The sequence below is a fragment of the Saccopteryx leptura genome, chromosome 10, assembly GCF_036850995.1.
Source record: "Saccopteryx leptura isolate mSacLep1 chromosome 10, mSacLep1_pri_phased_curated, whole genome shotgun sequence".
Taxonomy (NCBI): Eukaryota; Metazoa; Chordata; class Mammalia; order Chiroptera; family Emballonuridae; genus Saccopteryx; species Saccopteryx leptura.
In genome coordinates this window covers 35,374,567-35,395,767 of record NC_089512.1, presented here as the reverse complement: position 1 = coordinate 35,395,767, position 21,201 = coordinate 35,374,567, and the positions used below count along the sequence as shown (strand labels likewise).

The 21,201-nt window shown below is 39.1% G+C and overlaps 1 protein-coding gene across 1 annotated transcript in view; it reads left to right on the top strand.

Moving 5' to 3' along the window:
• The window catches only part of MRPL3 (mitochondrial ribosomal protein L3), a 52,365-nt gene that overhangs the window by 21,928 nt on the left and 9,236 nt on the right, over nt 1–21,201 (top strand). The window contains exons 6-7 of the mRNA XM_066350651.1: nt 3,180–3,240; nt 18,968–19,076. Coding sequence (XP_066206748.1) covers nt 3,180–3,240; nt 18,968–19,076 — 170 coding nt within the window. The remainder of the gene's footprint in view (nt 1–3,179; nt 3,241–18,967; nt 19,077–21,201) is intronic.

Sequence of the window (21,201 nt, the reverse complement as noted above, 5' to 3'; positions counted from 1 at the left end):
TTTTACTATAGCTCAGACAATGTGAAATTGTTATTCTTAAAGGGTGAAAAATAGTCAAATATCAGTAGTTCAGGTCAATTAACCTCATAGAAATTCAGTAATTTCTTTTTTTGTGTGTGTGTATTTCTCTGAAGTTGGAAACGGGAAGGCAGTCAGACAGATTCCCACATGCGCCCGACCAGGATCCACCCGTTACGCCCACCAGGGGGCGATGCTCTGCCCATCTGGGGCGTCACTCTGGTGCAATCAGAGCCATTCTAGCGCCTGAGGCAGAGGCCACAGAGCCATCCTCAGCACCCGGGCAATTGCTGCTCCAATGAAGCCTTGGCTGCGGGAGGGGAAGAGAGAGACAGATAGGAAGGAGAAGGGGAGGGGTGGAGAAGCAGATGGGTGCTTCTCCTGTGTGCTCTGGCCAGGAATCGAACCCGGGACTCCCGCACACCAGGCCGACGCTCTACCACTGAGCCAACCGGCCAGGGCTAAAATTCAGTAATTTTTTAATCTCCCCATTTTTTTCTTCTTTTTAATTTTATTTTTTAATTACACTTTACATTCAATATCATTTTATATTAGTTTTAGGTGTACAGCACAATGGTTAGATAGTCATCTAGTTTGCAAAGTGCTCCCCCGATATTTCAAGTCCCACCTGGCACCATACATGGTTATTACAGTATCATTGACTATATACTATATTCTCTCTGCTGTACTTGACATCCTCATGACTTTGTTGACTGTCAGTTCTTAATCCCTTCGCCTTTCTCACCCAGTCCCCAGCCCTCCTCCCCTCTGGCAGCTGTCGGTCTGCTCTCTGCAACTATGAGTCTGTTTCTATTTTTTGTTCATTCAGTTTGTTTTTAGATTCCACATATAACTGAAATCATTTGGTATTTGTCTATCTCTGTCTGACTTATTTCACTTATACCAGGGGTCTCAAACTCGCGGGCCGCATGCGGCCCGCCGAACAATTTTATACTGATTTTTTTTTTGTTTTCAACTGCAGTGAGAAAAGTGTTGCGTAACAGTTGCCTTTTGTAGACCTAGTGCGGCCCACCGAACGGCTGTGATCTTGCTCTGCGGCCCACATGCTGAGTTGAGTTTGAGACCCCTGACTTATACTATAATACTCCCTAGGTCCATCCGTGCCGTCACAAATTCCCCTATTTTTCCTTAATTCAAGGTTTTTCTCTGCCCATACAAATCCAGGTTACGTACTTGCTTAAAGGTTACTGCTGTCTGGAATTCTACTCCCTCTTTTAAACAAGTGAACCAAATTATTTTCCCATTATATTCTCTACTGCATTGGTTCCAGCTTTTTAAAATTAATCAAAAAAATTAAGTATGCTTGTGATACACTATTATATTAGTTATATTAATTTCAGGTGTACAGTATAGTGATTCAACATTTTTATACCTTACAATGTGACCACCCCACTAATTCTAGTAATAGTATGTTACTGTGCAAACTTACCACGATGTTATTGACTGTATTTCCCTTCACCTTTTTCACCTATCTCCCATCCCCTCTTTTCTCATAACCATCTCTTTGGACTCTGTTTTTGTGAGTCTGTTTTTCTTATGTTTTGTTTGTTCATTTGTTTCTTTTATAGATCCCAAATGTAAATGAAACCATATGGTATTTGTCTTTCTTTGCCTGACTTATTTCACTTAGCATAATACCCTCTTTATCCGTCCATGTGTCCATGTTGTCACAAATGGCAAAATTCATTCCTTTATTGCTGTGTAATATTCCATGGTGTATATATACCACATCTTCTTTATCCATCTATCTAATTTATCACAGACAGCTGGGCTACTTGCATATCTGTCTTAGCTATTTTGAGTAATGATGCAATGAACATAGGGGTGCATACATGTTTTTGAATTAGTGCTTTTTTTTTTTTGTCTGTTTGTTTTTTTATAAATACCCAGGAGTGGAATTGCTGGGTCATTTGGTAGTATATTGTAGCTTTTTTGAGGAATCTCATACTCTTTTTCTCAATGGCTGCACAGTTTTCCCTTTTCTCTACATCCGTGTCAACACTTGTTATTTATTGACTTTTTGATAATGGCCATTCTGACTGGTGTGAGTTGGTCTCTTATTTTGGTTTTGATTTATATTTCCCTGATGATTAGTGATACTGAGCATCTTTTCATAAGTCTATTGGGCATCTGTATGTCCTCTTTGGGAAAATACCTTTTGTGGCCTCTTATTTGATGATGTAATGTTGATTCTTTACCTCAATAATAAATTCTTGAGGTCAGGAGCCATGCCTTAGACTTTTGTATTTCTAACTTTACATATTGTAAGTGCCTTATAAATGTTTAGAGATTAATTGCCAAGTTAAATAGTTCTCATAAATATTAATTCCAAATTTATATAAATAAAGTATTTTACAGGGCTTTGAGCTACAAGATTCCATTAAATAGCACATTTCCCAAGTGCATTTAAAGTAAGTTCTATTTACATACAACTACTTTTGGAAATGTTAGTATATATTAAATTAGGTGTATCTATAGTTTTTTGCTATTCCAGATATCTGGGCACATACTAGAATAACTATTTTATTGGAATACTGACCAGTCTACCAAAAATCTCATATGTATGGGCTTTATGGGTATATTATACATTATACATACCACAGTTATTACCCAGAGAATGATGGACCTGTGTTCAAATAATTCAGATATTTTGGGGGAGTAACTTGTCTCCAAAGGGCAAAATGTGATTTGACCTAACCCCAACATTTTTGTCATTCTTTTTATTTTTCTTATATGAAATAGGAAATATACCTTATCTTATTATATTGTTACCAAAACGACCAAGACTCATTCAGCTTATGTATGTAGCAGCAGGAAACACTGGTTGTCACAGGACGTGCCCGTTTCAGGCAGCGCCACGGTGACTGCTGTGAAGGCACACCTCCAGCTGGCCGTGGTCTCCAGCACCATGTCCCTCATCCTAGGGCAGACTGTTAATTAGCCTATGTAGTCAAGTAAAGAATGTTTGTGGAGTAATTTTATTATCTTATAGTTGGTGGTTCTGCATTAATTATAAATGCAGAGGAAAATCTCCTACCATTTTTGAAATCTGTTATGTAGAAGGCTTCCTGGATTAGTTTATGTTTAGTGAAGTTATTTCTGGACAAACTTCATACTGACTTTGTTTTCTTTTCATAAAGGCACTCCTCTTTATGCTGCTCACTTCCGCCCGGGGCAGTACGTGGACGTCACAGCCAAAACGTAGGTCCTCGTAATGGATTCTCTTTTCCTTGCGTTTTCCTCTTACAGTAAAAATAACAGAGCAAGTGGAAGAAGTACAGTTTTTCAAATTAGTGAATAAAGGATAAATAAGCATTATTCTCATTCATACTTCTCATCTTTAATGTTACTGATTGTACTGGTTTTTAAATTTCATTGAATTAGTTGTATGTGAAGAGTTCATATCAGGTTATAGCTTGTAAACTGAGATGTATGCTTCTTGAGATGGGACTAAGAGAAAGGTCATATTCTTTGGGTTCTTCTATTTTGAATGTCAAAGGCTATATACAGTTTGATGGTGAAATATATATGAACAGTGCTATGGAGTTCTTTTGAGATTATTGTATAGTCTAGTAATTGGCGGTTCTTTCTAATTCTAGGAACTAGTTCAATTGGAAACATTTTATGCCATTTGTGATAGTAATAGTTGTGCTTAAGGTTCCTCTTACTTAACTGAAAAACATTTTTGTAACTGGGTTAAAAGCCTGTTAGAATCGGGAAGAAGAAATAGTATTACACCTTAAGCCTCTTAAGTAGCATGACATTATGTCTCAGTACTAGATAAGTGGAACTTCTTCCGTAAAAGCACATTTTTTATGTAGTTAAACAACGCTTTAATTTGGTACAAATCAACACTGAATTGTCATTCTAACAGCAACGCTGACTTTGAGTCATATTTTAGACTGAGCAGTGATATTTTGGGCACTTGTAGTTTTTTCATATTTTACCATCTATCAAATGGCTTAAGGTAAGTTCAGTACTAGCTGGATGATCTCCAGGAAACATTTATTGTAGATTTTATAGAAGTAATTTTTCAAAAATTAGTTGAGGTTACCTCACTATGAATGAAGTAATTGAGCACCAGTATGTGTTTATGTAGAAATTGTTCAGTATAGGTTATTAGAGTCTACATGACGGAGGCTTAAACTAAACTCTAAATAGCAGCTCCTGTCCGTTCCTTTTTCTTGTTCTACCCATATAGGTGATAATATTACTTCTTTATGTGCCTCAGTTTTCGTTTTGTCATTTGACCAAGTCTGCAGCCTGTGTTCCACGAATATTCTGACTAGAAGCCCTCTGGAAATGAGCAGTGTCCCACGGGTGCGCTGAGATGGTGTTAAGGTCATGTGACCGAGGCAGAGCAGCTTTTATCAGAGGAAATCACATGAGTGTCAGCATCAGTTCCCTCAACGCAGTCAGATATACCTTCATTTCCACACTATTACTGCCTGCCTTCAAATGTGGGTCGTTGCATACAGCTGATAGGGGCCTTTACCCTTGATGAGCTATGTAGAAATGGAATGAGATAGGCTGGCAGTAGAGTGCAGCCTCTTTTTAGAGAGATTATGAACTGCTCCCTATTTTCCCTGCTCCTTGATTGTTGTGAACTTATTTCTATACATTTACTGGGGTCTCTGAGATTACTGGTTGCTTGGTAACTTTGTTTTCTGCCTTCTCTTGTCAAGAATCCAAAATTTTGAAGCTATAAAGCAGGGGTCCCCAAACTTTTTACACCGGGGACCAGTTCACTGTCCCTCAGACCGTTGGAGGGCTGGACTATAAAAAAAAAACTATGAACAAATCCCTGTGCACACTGCACATATCATATTTTAAAGTAAAAAAACAAAACAGGAACAAATACAGTATTTAAAATAAAGAACAAGTAAATTTAAATCAACAAACTGACCAGTATTTCAATGGGATCTATGCTCCTCTCACTGACCATCAATGAAAGAGGTGCCCCTTCCGGAAGTGCGGCGGGGGCCGGATAAATGGCCTCAGGGGGCCGCATGCATAGTTTGGGGACCCCTGCTATAAAGCTTTGGTTTGGTTAGTTAGCAGTGTTCTGAATTAGATTATTTTACTTTTTTTCATTTCTGAGTTAATTATTACATATAAAATACCTTAGAGTAATTCTGTAATCTTTTTTAAATCTGTTAATTTAAACACAATTCCATTGCATATTTTATAGGCCATGTGGGATATTCTGAGAAGCCCTGTGAAGTCAGGGGCCTTTGTTAGCTGATGCCTTATGACAGGGTTGTGACTAGCTTGGATTAGCCTAGCTTTTCAAATGCCTGTGCTCAGTAAATGCTTTAATTTCAGATGCTGCTGTTGGGTTTCTTTGGCTTCTTTTCTGTTTTTTTTTCTTTTTAATTTTTTTTTCTTTTTACAGAAACAGAGTCAGAGAGAGGGATAGACAGGGACAGACAGACAGGAATGGAGAGATAAGAAGCATCAATTGTTAGTTTTTTGTTGCGCATTGCGACACCTTAGTTGTTCATTGATTGCTTTCTCATATGTGCCTTGACTGTGGGCCTTCAGCAGACCGAGTAACCCCTTGCTCAAGCCAGCGACCTTGGGTCCAAGCTGGTGAGCTTTGCTCAAACCAGATGAGCCCGCGCTCAAGTTGGCGACCTCGGGGTCTTTAACCTGGGTCCTCGGCATCTCAGTCCAACACTTTATCCACTGCGCCACCGCCTGGTCAGGCTCCTTGGCTTCTTAAAAGTTATTTTTAAAATGTCAGCCTTTTATAAAGTGAAAGGGGAAGGACGTATATTGGTTTTGTTTTGTTTTAAGATCATATGCCCAGAAAAGAAGATTGTATAAAACCATTTGTCAGCCTCAAGACTAGAAGCTGGGAGGATAACTAGCCCTGGGGTTAAAGCAGTTGACACTGAACTCTGGAGAAGGGAGGGCCTTCATCTGAGAAGATCCTCGCATGTGTGTGGGCTGCGGTGTGGTGTTCTGTACTCTCACTGGATAACCGGTGGGCGGAGGGCTCTGGTGTGCACTCCTCTATGTGTGTGCACTGCCTGAGCTCAGAGTGAACTGGCATTTATCATCCTCTCACTAAGTGCTTCTAAAGACCTAGAGCCTTGTAGCTGGCATGTTATTAAAGCCTCAAGATGCATGTAGGTGCTTGTGAGTTTGTAGGACTCTGTCCTTCTGGGTGCAGCTGTTTTGAACTCCCTCTGGGCGCAGCAGTGGATCCTCAGCTGCTTCCAGTCCCAGGTGCTGCCGCCTCTTCTCTTTGCCGCTCACCGCTCTGGGCTGTGCGGTGGGTGGGAGTGTGGGTTTAGCGGTGTGTGCATGTGCTTGCTTTTATTTTTCCTTTTTCAGTTCTGTCTCCTGTCCCTGATGGTTCTCATTTTTTAGACAATTTCCCCTGCCTAGAGTTGAAGGCCAACAGAGCCAATGAAAATGGGTTTCTTTTTCCTGTTGACTGCACATGGAACCATCTTTTGGGAGTAGGCTCTAAGTCCTCACTCCTGTACTGTGGCTTACTACTGCCAGAAATTAACTACATTGTCCTCTGTTTCCAGAGCCCATTTAAAAAGTTTGAAACTTCTGGGCTCCATCTTCTTGATTACTAACCCTGTTACAGTTGAAAAACTGGAGAAAAAAATCGTGCAGCAACATGGTTAAGTCAGCTGATGAAGGACATGGATTTACGGACGGGAGCGTTGGTTCCCACACTTGAGTGGGCCCAGAATCTCCAGGAGGGCTTGCTACACACAGATTACAGATGGCAGGACACACACCCCTCTTCTGGTTCAGTGGAGCTGGGCAGTACCTGCAAAGTTGCACTTCTAACAAGTGCCCAGGTTATGTGGGTGCCACTAGGCCAGGAACACACTTTGCAAACCAGTGGACTGGACAGTAGTCAAGAGCTCACCCCTGGAACCACCTCTCCTTCCCACTTCTTACTTAGCTCAGCACAGAATCCTAGGACTTCCTTTCCTTAACGCTGCTCCAGTTGTGACCTATAAACATCTGCTTTAAAGAAAACAAATGTAGTGAATCCAGTTTCAGAAAACATTGTTGATAAAACCTGGCCTGCTTATTACTCACATTTTAGTTAGTATGAAATGGGAAATTGATCTCTATAGTCATTGGCTTCATTATCTCCTTTCCACTAGAAAAGATGAAAACCTCAAATTAATCTCTAATTGAATTCTTCATTTTTCTCATGTTGTAATAGTTATATTTAATTGTAAAATTCACACTGATATTTTGAGTATTTCAAGTCCTTTTTACTTTCAATTTTAATTGCTGTATTAAACAGTCTTTAGAAATAACTGAGAAAATTTAAAACAAAAAAATACGTTCTCATTGAAAATAGTGGTACTGTGACCCATCTAACTTCAAGAATGAAACTGGGCCCTGGCCGGTTGGCTCAGCGGTAGAGCGTCGGCCTGGCGTGCGGGGGACCCGGGTTCGATTCCCGGCCAGGGCACATAGGAGAAGCGCCTATCTGCTTCTCCACCCCCCCCTTCCTCTCTGTCTCTCTCTTCCCCTCCCGCAGCCAAGGCTCCATTGGAGCAAAGATGGCCCGGGCACTGGGGATGGCTCCTTGGCCTCTGCCCCAGGCGCTAGAGTGGCTCTGGTCGCGGCAAAGCTACGCCCCGGAGGGGCAGAGCGTCGCCCCCTGGTGGGCAGAGCATCGCCCCTGGTGGGCGTGCCAGGTGGATCCCGGTCGGGCGCATGCGGGAGTCTGTCTGACTGTCTCTCCCCGTTTCCAGCTTCAGAAAAATACAAAAAAAAAAAAAAAAAAAAGAATGAAACTATCTGCAGACATTTTCTTTTTAAAGGGACCAGTGACCAACAGTAGCAGCCTGTTCTTGAAGACTTACTTAAAATTTTTAAATGTTCTTCTTTTAATAATTGTGTAGGAAATCTGCTTACATTGAAAGATAGATTGTGTATATCTGTGCTGAATTTGGGTATAATTCTCCATATAAATATATAAATTTACCTGTGTCACTGTGGAGTGTGAGGTGAATATATTGTTACCAGAATTTATTTTAATTTTTACTTTTATACCAGAAATATTTTTTATTCATTTTAGAGAGAAAGAAAGAGAGGAAGAGGGGGAGGGACTGGAAGCATCTCTTGTAGTTGCTTCCCATATGTGCCTTGACCGGGCAAGCCCAGGGTTTCAAACCAGTGACCTCAGCATTCCAGGTCACTGCTTTATACACTGTGCTACCACAGTTCAGGCCAGAAATATTTATATATATTTTTTTATCTAAAGGGTCTGAGAATACAAGTTCAATTTAGGTTACATGGGAAAGATTTTTTTCATCTAATAATATATAGGACCATTCTAGCAGAATAATTTTTCATAGTTTTATTATGATATTAACAGATAATAACGCCCAGTCTTTGAAATATGGCAGATTTATGAAATTCATTCAAAATAACACTTTAAGACTAGCATGTATAATGATGTGTTTTCCACACCACCACGAGCACCACCCTACTACCCTAGTGCCCTTTTAAAGTTTATATTCTTATTCTGTAATGGTGATTATATTCCAGTGTAACTTTTTTTGATTGATTTTTTTAGAGAGAAGAAGGTATAAAGAAATCAATTTGTTGTTCACTTATTTATGTATTCATGGGTTGATTCTTGTACTTGCCCTGACCAGAGATTGAAGCTGCAAACCTTGGTGTATCGTGAAGATGCTCTGAGCTACCCAGCCAGGGCTCCAATGTAACTTCTAATAGATGATGGTTTGGGGTCTAATATTTTCTCTTTTTTTGGTCTCTCTCAATATTGGGGAGGAAACAGCTGTGGATAATATGTAAATAGTGGGTGAGATTGAGGTATGACTATTGATTCTATCATCAATATAGAACCCATTGTTTTCTGTTGAATCCTAGAGGTGCTTATTATAATTTGTAAGTTTTTTTATTTATTTTATTTTTTTAAAGAAATCAAGAAAGAGTGAAACAGTAAACAAAAAGAAAACTGTAAAACTGCATTCTGCATTGTTTAGGGGAAAATATTGGGTCTCTGTGTCAAAGGATTAAAGAACACAGACTGTAATGAATCACATCCATAACAATGAGGCATCTTCCTGTTCCTCTGGAGCTTTGAATTCATGACATTGCCATACCTGAAGTAACTTTTCTTCTGGTTGTCTGGGACTTATTTATTTGTTTGTTTAAAACTTGAAGCCCAGATTGTAATAAAAAAACATCTCATTCAGCTGCTTAAAAGATTTTTTTTCTTAATGCAGTATAATCTAAAAATCTTGTCTACAACTCTTGGCTAATTAAGACAACCCATATATTTTTGAGCATTATCTTATTACATTACAGTAGCAATTTCTTGTATAATCTTTTTAAATTCATCAGTGTCCTTTGGACTCATTGCCCTTTGGCCTCACAATAGGTGCTTACCTTGATAATGTTACCCTGGTGGAAAAATGGAAGGAGTGGGTGGAATTTGATGACTGATAGAGCTCCTGTGCACACACACTGATGTTTGGTTAGTTTGGATTCTTTCATTAAGATAGCAGAATATGTACAGAAATATTATTGTCCATCAGTCTTTTTCTTTTTCTTTTTTTTTTTAAGTGAGGGGAGGGGTGATAATGAGACAGACTCCCACATTCTCCCCAACCGGGATCCACCCGGCAACCCTGTCTGGGGCCAACACTTGAACCAGTCGAGCCACTGGCTACAGGAGGGGAAGAGGGAGAGAAGTGGGAGAGGGAGGAAAGGAGCAGTTGGTTGCTGCTTTTGTGCGCTCTGACTGGGAATTGAACCTGGGACATCCATACGCCGAGCCAATGCTCTGTCCACTGGGCAGATGGGCCAGGGCCCCCATCAGTCTTAAGGTGATTATAATAAAAAGCCAGGTGGGCCCTTAAGAGAGTAACAATTCTTTGGGCTCATGCCCAGCCCTGCACACTGTCAGAAAGCTTCCTCTCTCTAGTTCATTTGTCCTCCGACCAGTGGAGGGGGGAGGTGTGGGCTGCCTTTGGGATATGATTCCTGTCCAGCCCTGCACATTTTCAATTTTACTTCATCTTTACTAAGTTACTTTATTTACTAGTTATTCAAAGCAGTAGATTTTTAAGCACATTAGTGAAACAATTTTCAAAATGAGTGATTAAACCATAGAGGGCAACAGTTCCTGTTGAAAAAAAAAAGCCCTCTTAAATCAGTTAAATTGAATGACTGAAGATAAAGATTAGAATTTGGAGAGTGGTGTTTTAGGGTTATATTTTGTTGTTTTCTTGCTTTAAAACTGTTTTTATAGTAGGCATCTATAATTGCCTCACTTTTAACTATACAGAGGTGAGTTTTTTGTTTTTGTTCTTACTCAAAGTCAGTAAAATTGGGACCTAGTGGGGGAAATCCAGGGAGTGGCTAAAAGCGTGGGCTCCTCTTCTCGGTAGCTGTGGCCTAGGCAGCTTTCTTGCCTCTGTTGCCTCATCTTTAGCATGAGAATAAGTGTAGCACCTACTTCATAGCCCTGTTGTGAAGATTGAATGAGATAATAAACAGAAAGCTCTTAGCTCTAGGCCTGGCACATAATAAATGCTCTAGAGCAGTGGTCCCCAACCCCCGGGCCGTGGACCAGTACCAGTTCGTGGACCATTTGGTACCCGTCTGCAGAAAAAGAATAAATAACTTACATTATTTCCATTTTATTTATATTTAAGTCTGAGCGATGTTTTATTTTTTAAAAATAACCAGATTCCCTCTGTTACATCCATCTAAGACTCACTCTTGACTCTTGTCTCGGTCACGTGATACATTTATCCGTCCCACCCTAAAGGCCGGTCCATGAAAATATTTTCTGACATTAAACTGGTCCGTGGCCCAAAAAAGGTTGGGGATCACTGCTCTAGAGTATTGACTACTATCTCTATTATTGATAGTATTATTTTTTAATTTATTAAAAGGAAAACTTTGTGTCCTTTAATAGAAATTATCTTTTTAAATGGTTAAAAACATTGAATCATTAGGAAGTCAATCGTGCTATTTTCTAGTACATCAAGTTATTGCCATATTAGTTTAGACTGTCTTTTATATACCCTTACAAGGTACTCTAGGTAATTTGAGGATTATACACCACTTGCTACATCTAGAATTTACAGAATAATGCTGATGCCCTTGAACTAGCTTCATGCCTGTCTGATTTGCTAGATAGTTTCATATTTTGCTGTAACCTGTTTCTCAAGAGGCAGTAAAGGGCCTGGGTTGAAAATAATGGCCAGATGCTTTCATTTACCAGGGATGATTTGACCTTGGAAAAGTAGCTTAACTTCTCTGGATGTAGATTTGATTATATTTAACATAAGGGTATGGGAGTGAATGGTTTCTAAGGTTCCCTTCAATTCTAAACTCTGTTTCCAAAGAATAATCCCTCAGTTTTCTAAGACGCATAACTCATTCTTATCTATATTAATGAAAAAATAATACATACATAATGATAGATTCACAGCACATGGCAGTATGGTTTCCTGAGCTCCTGAAGAAAAGATGTGGCCAAAGACCTTCAGAAAACTGTTAAGTCTTGTCATGATATTGCAGAATTGGTTATTGGAGTTTTCTTTTTTTAAAAAGAGCAGACTGAACTCAGCACAGCAAATGTGGTATCCTGGGTTTATTTCAGACAGCTGGGAAATGGTCTCTTTTATGAGAGGACCCAGAGGAGTCACTGCACATCTGGCTCTTAGTGCTATTGAATGAGCTAGGTTCTGATATCAGAAAGCTATAAGCTGTGCATTTATCAGTTTCTTGTTGACAAAAATGTTCCCAGATATTGCTGCGAGGTTTACAGTTTTTAGTCAGAAACAGAATGTCTGCATTGGTCTTGCTGTCACAAATTCATCTAGAGAGTAACAGCTATACAGATATTTCATGCCAGCTTTTAACTATATGTGATGAACACAAAGCAATTGGAAAAGTCTACCGTGACTTACTCGTGAGCTCAGGAGCTATACATCACTGATGAAATTGGTTTGACAGCGGCACAGAATTGGGTAGAAGTTAACTTCCAGAGTGTGCAGGGACCATCGGTGGGGATGCTTTATCTTTGAAATGTGTGGAGATGAAAGTAGATCGATAACATCTGGGTGAGTTTGTTGAAATGAGGAGCAGCTATAATTAAAGATTAAAATCTTTATGCTCTATTAGTTTATCATAAATTAAAAGCCAAACCTGATGGAGATGGTGAACTAGCTAATAGGGCCTTTTATATGCATGTAATTTATTTTAATGAAAATTGTCCTTTTTTGTTTACTGGAATATTTAATTATTAGTAAAAGACTCTTGAGTGGGCCTGATCAGGTGGTGGTGCGGTGGATAGAGCACCGGTTTGGGACACAGAAGACCCAGGTTCACAACCCCGAGGCTTGAGTGTGGACTCATCAGGCTTGAGCATAGGCTCACCAGCTTGAGTGCGGGGTCACTGGCTTGACCGTGGCATCATAAACATGACCCCATGGTTGCTGGCTTGAGCCCTAAGGTCGCTGGCTTGAAGCCCAAGGTTGCTGACTTGAGCAAGGGGTTACTCGGCCTGCTGTAGCCCCCTAGTCAAGGCACATATGAGAAAGCAGTCAATGAACAACTAAGATGCCACAACAAAGAATTGATGCTTCTCATTCTTTCCCTTCTTGTCTGTCCCTATTTGTCCCTCTTTCTGTCTCTCTGTCACAAAAAATAAATAACAAAATGGTGTTAAGTAATATGTTATAAGACGTTCTTTAAGTTGTTGGTTTGGACATTATGTTTTTATATTCAATAATACTTTTTCACAATTAAAGATTTCATTTTACTTCATTCTGTTCTCAGTGGTTCAGTTTTACAAAGAAGCCCAGTCTTGATTTTGGATAGGAACTGACAGGCTCCATTTCCATGTGTTCAAATGCAGTGTTTAACCAGAGAAACTGGTGTTAACTAGTGATTTTTTCACGTTCCTACCCCACCTCCATTTTTATTTATTAAATATAAAAATGTAACCAGATCTTGGGGCATCCTTAGAGAAGTCAAGAATCCTCTCTTCTGGCCCTGGCCGGTTTGCTCAGTGATAGAGCGTCGGCCTGGCGTGCGGGAGTCCCAAGCACACAGGAGAAGCGTCCATCTGCTTCTCCACCCCTCCCCCTCTCCTTCCTCTCTGTCTCTCTCTTCCCCTCCCACAGCCGAGGCTCCATTGGAGCAAAGTTTGCCCAGGCACTGAGGATGGCTCTGTGGCCTCTGCCTCAGGCGCTAGAATGGTTCTGATTGCGGCAGAGCTACACCCCAGATGGGCAGAGCATCGCCCCCTGGTGGGCATGCCGGGTGGATCCCGGTCCGGCACATGCAGGAGTCTGACTGCCTCCCCGTTTCCAACTTAAGCAAAATACAAAACATTAAAAAAAAAAAAAAAAAAAGAATCCTCTCTTCCATATGGTACTCAGTTATAGGTTTTCTGAGAGATTATGTACAAGTCACTTAAAGTTTTTACAGCATAAATCAGATAAAGAGAGAAAGTTCAAGCTTAATTTGGAAACGATTCTGATTGAAAACCTATTTACAGTATGGATTTTGATTTTTTAAATAAAGAGATCAAGTACTTTACAGCTGATGCAATACATGATGACAGGCGCTTTCAGTGTTTGTCATGGTAATAGTGGAAGATAGTGCCGTGGGAAGGGTGGTTGAGGTGGAGGGAACTGAATGAGAGAGGCATGCAGAAGAGTAGCATATTGAGAGCTTCATAGAGTAATCAATCTCCTGTGACTACATCTGTAATGGGCAGTGTTTGAAAAGTTAGGCTGGACCCAATTATAAAAGGCCTTATGTGCCTCAAACTAAGGAAATTGCTAGGGAACATTGAAGGTTGTTTAGTTTGTTTTTGTTATTGCTGGGGTTTTTGTTTTGTTTTTTAGAGCAGGAGACAGCTTGTGTGATAACCTTATCATTTTAGAAATTTCCTTCTAGTGGTCATGGAGAAGGACATCTTGAAGAGAGGGTGTTTAGTTCCTGTTTCTGAAATACTGTAATTGAATGGCTGAGGTCTTCTGGTTAGATATGGTCCAAACATCTGTAGAATGGGATGGTAGCAGAATTCTTGCCAAAGGTCAGGTTTGTGGAACACCAGCTTATTAGTAATAGCTTCAGGGTCAGCAGACTTTTTCTCAAAGGGCCAGATAGTTAATATTAGTTTTGTGAGCATTATGGATTCTGTTGCAACTACTCAATGTTGTCATTATATCTCTAACGCAACCACAGGCAGTAAGTAGGAAAATATGCAGGGTTGTGTTATAATAAAACTTTTATTTACAAAAAGTAACCAGTGCAGGCCATAGTTTGCCTACCCCTGGTTCAAACCATAATGAGAAGAGGGTCAGAGGCAGGACTTCAAGGGCAGCTTTTAATGTAGCTATAAAGGGAAAATAACTTCTCAAAGAGCAGTAGGGAAGCAGGAAAATGGGGGGAAATGATTGGGGGTGGGGTGGGGGTGGTAAGAAGCAGGAGAGGACAATTATTCTATTTTAAAAGAGGCCATAGATTTTTGAAAACTGACTAGATAATGATATTAAAGAATGATTTTCTTTTAGATTGTGATAATGGTAATGTGGTTTTGTTCTTTAAAAGGATCTTTATTTTTTAGAGACCCATATTGAAATATTTATGGATGGAATGATAAGATATTTGGAATTTGTTCTAAAATAATCCATTGGAGTCGTAGGGGAAGGAAAAAGATGGAACAGAATAGGCCTTGAGTCAGAAATTCTTTGGCCCTTGGTTCAAATATGTTTTAAAGCTCCCATAATAAAAAGTTATTTTAGTAAAAGACTTTGGATGTGAGAATTAAGGGGTTAAACACAGAATGAATTCCAGAGAATAATTGGAAAGAAAAACAGATTGCAGGTAATGAAGGAGAAAGGACGGACAGTTTGCTTCCTGAGAAAGAGAAGGGAAAATGCAGAGGAAAGAGAAGGTAGAAGGAGCTGATGGAGAGGGAAGGACTCGGTGTGAGAACTTCGGAGGAAGTTCTCAGAGGACTGGGAATGGATGGACGTGAGAGCACTCTTCACCTCGTGGTCATTTTGTTTGTTTTATCCCCGTGTACGAGTGTATCCTGCACTATGACATCAACGGCAGTTTCCCAGAGTGAGGAAGTACTGATGGGCTTGTATTAAAAACTGTCTGCTGGTAGACATTTGGGCATTTGTCATAATATGGCAAGGGAATGAAATCCATGTGCTAGTGATTTGTAGAATGCAGTTGGAAACATTATGGCTCTCTTCTGCAAGATTCTTACAGTCATACCTTTAAGGCCCTCTTCTCCTTTTAACACCATCTGATTAAACTTTTCTGAAAGGCATGCCCATTAATACAACATTTGGAAACTACAGGGCAAAATAAAGGAAACTAATCTTTTTTACTAAGACTATTGCCAGTAACAAAATTACTCCGACTTCTCTAGGTTGGGCACTAGGATTAAATAATACACAATCCCTGCCCTTTATGAAGATATACTACTGTATACTAAGGAAATGGGCCATGAAACAGGGCAATAAAGTCTCCTAAATTTAAATAGTATTTCTGAGTTTTTTAATGAATTCTTGGTTTAACAAGTATAAATGCTCTAAATAAAATATTTTCTTTTAATTTTTAGATGTTATACTAAATTTGGAACTTTGAAAATTATGGTTTTTCTAATTTGAATTTTCCTTGATTTGACTTTTTTTGCTGTCATTAACTAAAAACTGCATTAGAAAAGGGTTTGGAGGTAAAGCATGTGTACTTTGTGTTGTGTATCATTTCTAGTAAAATAAAGGTTTTTATTTCATGTGACCTGTGAGAACCTTATATTTGAAATGTGTGTTGTGTGGGTATGCTAAGTATAGATTAGTTTATTTCTTTTGTTGTTTTTTTTGTTGTTGTTGTTCTCAGTTGAGTGATAACTGAGAGAAACAATAGAAATGATACTGTACCACCCATGGATCAACAGGTGCACTCTATTCTCCATATCTAAATTAAGCCAATAATTTGTCATGTCATTTGTTTTGTCCTTTTGTTTCAAAGTTATTTATTGAAGAGTTTCCCATTGTACACACTATAACAACATGATGTACTCGAGCTAGATTTAAAGACAGTCTGTAATTAGCTGATAGGTAATTAGCACTTTCAGGGTACCATTTTCATCTTATAATCATTTACTCTCAAAATGAGCTAAATTATCATCTGTAATTTAGCTGGCATGTGTGTTGTTGGTGCACAGTCATCCTCTCTTTAAGGAAGAGATGAGTCAGTTTGAGAACTCAGAAGGCACCAGCAAACTTTCTACCAAGAATGGGCAATGTTAGAATGTGGTATTTAAAAATAAGTTCATTTTAGATTTAGTGTTGCCATTCCCCTCCCCTTTTTTTCTTTAAAGTGTTATTTGTCAAAAACTATCATAGATTCAAATGACTCTTTAGGTGTTTCCTTTTTATTTTTAAATTGCCAAGGTTTTTATTTTTCAAATGTTTTAAAACCCAGTGTTAAATAGAAATATTTGTTAAGTTACTGAAGCAGAATTTCAGTAAAATATTTGATTATCATAGTTTTCTTCTCTTTTTTTTTTTTTTTTGTGGCAGAGGGAGGACAGGTAGGGACAGACAGGAAGGGAGAGAGATGAGAAACATCAATTCTTTCGTGTGGCTCTTCAGTCTCCTTAGTTGTTCACTGATTGCTTTCTCCTATGTGCCTTGACCTGGCGGCTACCGTAGGGTGAGTGACTCCTTGCTCAAACCAGCGACTTTGGGCTTCAATTCAGCAACCTCTGGGCTCAAGCCAGCAACCATGGGGTCATGTCTATGATCCCATACTCAAGCCAGCGATCCCGCGCTTAAGCCAGCAATCCTGCGCTCAAGCTAGCGATCGGGCGACCTCGGGGCTTCAAACCTGGGTCCTCTGCATCCCAGTCCTACGTTCTGTGCTACCACCTGGTCAGGCCATAGTTTTCTTCTTAAGTGTTAATCTTGCAAACTTTTTAAATTTAATATATATGAAACTTCTGTTTTAGCTCTTCTATCAGGAATAAGCATTATTTTGAGGTTTTTGAAGCAACAAAGAATTATGTATACATTGTAAGTGATGTGTCCAGTTGATTAATATGAAGAAAGTAGTGTTAGCTACATTTATATTCATATACAAATACCTTTTTTGTTGTTGTTGTTAGTCAGAGAGAGGCAGTGACAGGAAGGGAGAGAGATGAGAAGCATCAACTCGTAGTTACAGCACTTCAGTTGTTCATTGATTGCTTTCCCATATGTACCTTGATGGGGTTGGGGGGGCTCCAGCCATGCCAGTGACCCCTTGCTCAAGCCAGCGACCTTAGGCTCAAGCCCGTGACCATGGAATCATGTCTGTGATCCCATACTCAAGCCGATGACCTTGGGGTTTTGAACCTGGGACCTCAGCATCCCAGGTCGACACCACCTGGTCAAGGCTACAAATAACTTTTGACCTCTGATATGATAATGTTCAGCTCTTAGGTTCTATACATAGTTCATAGATTGTTTTTATGTTGACTTCTTTATTTCTCTAAAACAAACTATTATACAAATGGGCTTACTTCAGTCCATTACTCTGATAATTCTTTGTTAAGTGTATTGCAAAGTCCTTGTGGAAATAAGGTGGTTTTCATCTTTTGCTCTTTGACCTTTTTTGTAAACAGCCTGAACTGTTCTCTTTCTATTCAATAGTAGCTACCTTTGTTAGGATTAGGAAACACAATATTTAAAATAGATTAACATATTGTCTAATGAAAGCTGAAAAAAACTGTTTAAGAGTCTCTAAATATATGTCCATTGCAGCTTATGCTTTATTCTAGCCCTTTCATTGTGTCATTTGTACTGATATATTTGACCATCACAGGCGGACTTAATAATGCTTTGAATTTTAGTATTTTTCACCTTCCACCTGCATGGCAAAATGTTTCTCTAGTTAGTAGACTTTGAAAGTAGAATAGTTTTATTTTAAAAAATGCAATATTGCTCTTTAAGAAATTGTTCCTCTCCAATTTTAATTTTTTCATTAGGTTCCTATTCAAACCTTGAAACCAGTATCTACCTACTATCTTCTAATAGTAAAACATTCAGCATTTGGGGCATTATTATTGTTTAGTGTTCTTTCTCTTGCTGCCTAACAATTACCCTAAACCGTAACAGCTTAAAACAACAGATATTACCTCACAGTTTCTGTGGTCAGGAATCCCAGTAAACTAAGCTGATCAGGCTGATGGTGTCATGGGCTGCTGTAGTCATCTCAGGGTCCGACGTGGGGAGAATCGCCTCCAAGCTCACTAACTCGGCTGTTGCCAAGCCTTGGGTCCACAGGTGTTGGCTGAGACATCCTTGCCTCTTGACTCTATAGAATAGCTTATGATATGGCAGTTGGCTTCCTTCAGAGCCTATCAGGCAAGAGAGTGCCAAGAATGAAGCCACATTCTCCTTGTAACCTAATGTCAGAGGTGGCATCTCATCACTTTTGCCATAGTTTATTCCTTAGAAGTGAGTTATTCGGTCCACTCAGACTCAAGAGGTGATTACTTAGGGTCGTGGGGATCTTAATGGTTGCCTGCCATATCTCTTTTGAGTACTTTGGGACTTCTGGAAATTTACCACTCTTATTAGGTTTTTTCTTAGGATTATGATGATAAAACTCCCTGTTCAGATCGAACTCCCTTCACTTAGCTTTCTCTTGTCTCACAGTCTTGAATTAGTCATTTGATATAGAATGAGACTTCAGGAGGGGTGCAGACCAGGTCAGAGATAAAGGAATGTTCATTTGCAGTTTTGAATTTGTAGCCTTTTCTAGTTATTTAGATTAGGAGCTTTGTTAAAACTCTAAGGTACTATAAAAATGTACAATTGGGAGTATTTCGTGCTCTGTTAATTATGAAAATTCTATTGTTTATCTTGTTCAGTATTGGTAAAGGTTTCCAAGGTGTTATGAAGCGGTGGGGATTTAAAGGCCAGCCTGCTACTCATGGTCAAACGAAGACTCACAGGAGACCTGGAGCTATTTCAACTGGTGTAAGTATCGCTTTGTGCTGCTTTTCGTAATACTGAATATTCAGCTTCTGCCATAGAGTGCTTTAGTCTGTCCTTGGGATCAAGTCACATATGTTAGTCTGACCCAAAGTAGGTCCTAGACCTTGTCACACTTTTATGGGTCCTGGCCTTACTTACTCTTTCCAGAGGCCAACTTGAATCATTTAGTTATACCCTACAGTCAGTAGTCATATTCTTAATTGTTTTCTGCCTACTTTCTCATTCCCATCTCTGACTTCCATCCTACACTCTGAAGTCAGCTGCAAAGTCAGGGATTGCAAAGCCCTTTGGTCTGGCACCACTGGTCCTTCACACTTTTTTTTTTTTTTTTGTCTTAAAAGAGGAAGGATTGTCAAGGACAATATAATGGTGCAAGGGAAAAGTGGTAGAGAAGAAATGGAGAAATAGACATTAAGCACATAGGAAATGGAGGGAGACTTTTGTATTGCTAATTCAGTTCTACTCTCCCAGAGATACAGCATAAAGTGCTGGGGTGGGGTTGGGGGAGGTATTCTTAGAGTATCGGAGTAATGCAGGTTTAACCTCTAAAGCAGGGGTCTCAAACTCGCGGCCCGCCGAACAATTTTGTACTGATTTTTTTTTGTTTTCAACTGCAGTGAGAAAAGTGTTGCGTAACAGTTGCCTTTTGTAGACCTAGTGCGGCCCGCCGAATGGCTGTGATCTTGCTCTGCGGCCCACATGCTGAGTTAGGTTTGAGACCCCTGCTCTAAAGCCTTATATGTGTATGTGTGTATATATATAGTATATATATCAGGGTTAAATAGAAATATTTCTACTTCTTTCATAAGTGGAATACAGATTAAAGCTACTCCTGAGTTACTAATGTTTTATGTAGCAGATTGTGTTATGAAACTCTTTGATTTTTGGCACTCTATTAGTAAGAATGCAGAGAAATAGGCACTCTCCTACATTGCTGGTGGGAATACAAAATAGTGCATCCTGGATGGAGGAGAATGTGACAATATCTAACAGAAATACACAGCAGTCCTACTTCTAGGAATTTAAAGATATTCTCTCCAAAATATAAAAATGCATTTTCATAAAATTAGTCATTGCAGTATTATTTGTAATTATAAGTATAAATGTCTATACCTGGGAGTTTGGATGAATAAAATATGGTACATCTACTCAATGGAATACTGCACAGCTAAAAAAAAAGTAAAAGAAGGCCATTTCTAAATGATGGCATGATTTCCAGGATATAAGGAATTGCATGTTACCTGCTTATTTTTGCAAAAGGAAGGACCAAAAAGATAACCCACAAACGAATGAGATTGGTTACCTGTAAGAGATGGGTGGGAACAGTAGGGAAGGCTCAGAAGTGGTAAGACACCTTCCTTGGTGGACTTTTTTGTTATACTTTTTTGTTACACTTTTTATATTTGGAATCATCTTAATGTTTTACATATTCAGAATAAAAACAAGAGGGGGGATTCATAATGGAATATAATTAGAATATGAAACTGTTTCAAATGAATAACACAACCTCACCAAACAGGTGGGGAATAACTCAAGTAACTTTTGAACACAGTATTTGGCTAGATACCCTGAGTCTAAATTTAAAATGTACTGTGCACAAGTATTGGGTTCTAAGTATGTTTATTTGCAACAGTATTAGGTAACTATTCTGAAATACTTTTCTGTGAATTGTATGATTGAGTAGATAGGTAAATATCATGATATGAAAGCCAGGTTTCTCAATGTTAGAGAAGGGTATTAAGTTATGAAAAGGAAGGAAATTAAAATGAACCTTGTAGTGTTGAATTCCAGGTGTAGGTATCAATATATATTTACTGTGTGTTTATGTAAACAAAGAAACAGATATGGCTATGTATGTGGCTGTGTACATAGTATTTGGCTAGATACCCTGAGTCTAAATTTAAAATGTACTGTGCACAAGTATTGGGTTCTAAGTATGTTTATTTGCAACAGTATTAGGTAACTATTCTGAAATACTTTTCTGTGAATTGTATGATTGAGTAGATAGGTAAATATCATGATATGAAAGCCAGGTTTCTCAATGTTAGAGAAGGGTATTAAGTTATGAAAAGGAAGGAAATTAAAATGAACCTTGTAGTGTTGAATT